Here is a 2601-nt window from a genome sequence, read left to right on the forward strand (position 1 = left end):
TTAAGTTGCATACGGTTTTCTTTAGTTTTAATTTGCCTAACTATCGATCTGACCCAGTAGACGCCATAATCTCACTCTGTCTCTCTCCCGTCCCGCGTTCCGTTTTAAATTTTTTTTTACATTTTTTTAACTGGTGGCTGTTTGCGCAGTTGGCTAGAGCAGTGCTGATTGGGGAGAATGGAGGTGCGCTCACTCTTGCCCAGGGCAAGTAAGATTGCAACTCGAGGCTGGCAGTCATGCATATGCTCTGGAACAGAGTAATATCGCGTCCACATCGCAGGCTTTGCGATTAGGAAATCGCAACGTCTCAAATCGCGATTTCGATTTGATTTCGATTAATCGCACAGCCCTACTAGCTACCTTCTACACTTTTTTTTGAAGTTACTTAAGTGAACTTTTAAGTCACCTATTGTAATTTAATTGCCAGTATTTCACAGTACAGGCTCTTTCTGTTCTTATGTCTTGATCATCCAAAGATGAATATCTTTGGCGCAAAATTTTGTAGTTAAAACCACATGGTTTACCCATGAATAACTCTCAGTTGGAATTGCTGTAACCGTTGTCACAACTTAAAGGAGGACCTATGCTGTTTCTCAGGAAGAGGAAGTAGCTGAAGCTTTTTTTAAGTCATTGAGGAGTGTTTGACAGTTTGTTTCCAACCCTTCATTAGCAGCAAATATGATACAATCACTTGCTCTCAGTTTTTTAACTTCGTTGTTTTGTTTCAGTGATAGTGACCTTGATTTTTTTTTTTGTGTGTGTTTTGGGTTGGTATTGGTCTCTCTGAGCACCGTTATGCTAGATGAAATCATCTAGAGATCTATAATACAACTCTAAGCTTTATAGTATAGCTGGCCTTTGAAGATGTTTTTGAGCATTCTTTTAATTAAAATGCCTGAGGCTTGTGCAATTTTTTTTTTAACTTTTTAACTCTTTGCCATTAACTAGTGTTATTAAAATAATATTAAACGCTCCAAAAAAGATTTTTCTACGATCTATTCTTATAAGACTTTCTTTCCTTGTCTACCTAAAGTAGGTTACCTTGTTACATGACCTTTTTCTAACTTGAGGTATATATCGGGATTATGTGCCACATTCTTTAGTTTAGTTTAGGGGCATTTTGAATGTGTATTTTTATAAATGGGATCATAGAAACTTTATTTTTGAAATCCAGAACTCTCTTAGAGCAGCACTGAGTGCACTTCACTGTCTAAGTGTGTGGTTAATAAATCTAATAAAGCATGTTCAGTTTCAATACATCTAATATATTGCCAAAATGTGCTGTATATGTCAATTATATATAGTTTGTAAGTATCATTACATTCTATGGACTTATAGTTTCATCTAAAACTAAATCTATTTACGTTGAGTGTTAGCTTGACTGTGCACCTTAGTTCATTTCAAAATAGCTTTTCCATTTTAGGACCTGTATTAGTTGTTGGTCTGATACCACCCGTCATGTCTCCCACTCCATTAAAAGGGCATAGAGGCCTATCAGTGCACTTGCATGTTGGGGAAAACTTAGTCCAGAAAAGGCAAAGCATCCAGGACCAAATCCTCTGGTTATTTAACATTCTTTCCACCTAGAACATCCTGTGAAAAGATGCTTTGTCATTGCCTGCCCTTTAATAAACTCAATTTACATGTCAAGCAACGGCTTCAAACAGACGCCATCTCAAATTACTAATAAACGTCAAGCGTTTTAGCCAGCTCAAGTATCAGTCACCTTACTCATTAAGAGATTTGTTTAGAAAAGATTAAGGTATTTACATTTGCTCTTTTCCTAGTAGCAATTACTAAGCCCACCTCTGTTTGTGGAAAGAGTGAAGCGGTGTCTATTTTTGTCCAAGTAGAACAAGAATGTTTCAAAGCTTTTGACGCTGTTCATTAACCTCTTCAGTGTAGGTCCTGTCCAGAAAAATTGTTGTTGGAGGCTTTTTTCTAGTATTGGTGCCAAATAAAAATTTCTCGCTGGTGATCTGCAGATTCACAACAAGATCTGTAGATGCTGAGATTGTCCTACTATGTGACTTAAAAAGGCCTGGATGAGATGAAGCATTGCCATAATTCTTGTAATATTTAGTTTTGTAAAGCTTGCTTAAGAACTTAGCAAGTGTGCCTTAAAAGGTTTCTGGAAAAAAAACTTGAAATTTAAACCCAACCACCCCACGATAACATGGTTTGTCATTTTTTCTTTTTAGATGAGTGATGTATTTTTGGCCTTCATTTCATCCTTTGAAAGCACAATCCATTATCGTCAATTGCCAAGCCATTAGATGTAAAGCCGATACTTGAGATTCAGGAGGTGCTTTCTTGGTGGTTCATGGTTTCAACTTGACACTGTGCCTTTCCTTTGAAAGTGTAGTGGCACCTTTGCTTTCATCGGTGATACAGCTGTCTTGCTTTGCTTGTGGAGACCCAAGTCCTTTACCTGTCTTCTAAAGTGTTCTGGCTCTTTTATCGAGGTTTGATATGCTCTTATAAATTTGGAACGTCATGACAGTGTTATTTTGCTTGGCCTTGTTCACTTCAAGCACTGGATTTATCTCTATCTAACAGCATGTTTTTGTTTCCTGTTAGTGGGTGACAAAGTTCCTGCTG

At 37.4% G+C, this 2601-nt stretch overlaps 1 protein-coding gene across 1 annotated transcript in view; it reads left to right on the forward strand.

Annotated features, from left to right (window-relative positions):
* Positions 1-2597, forward strand: part of LOC107692325 (sarcoplasmic/endoplasmic reticulum calcium ATPase 2-like) — a gene marked incomplete at its 3' end in the record, with an annotated part of 20147 nt that extends 17550 nt beyond the window's left edge. The window contains exon 6 of the mRNA XM_016491306.1: positions 2581-2597. Within this exon, the coding sequence (XP_016346792.1) occupies positions 2581-2597 (17 nt within the window). The remainder of the gene's footprint in view (positions 1-2580) is intronic.
* Positions 2598-2601: the final 4 nt, after the last annotated feature.

This window comes from Sinocyclocheilus anshuiensis, unplaced genomic scaffold (assembly GCF_001515605.1).
Source record: "Sinocyclocheilus anshuiensis isolate Anshui unplaced genomic scaffold, SAMN03320099.WGS_v1.1 scaffold478, whole genome shotgun sequence".
NCBI lineage: Eukaryota > Metazoa > Chordata > Actinopteri > Cypriniformes > Cyprinidae > Sinocyclocheilus > Sinocyclocheilus anshuiensis.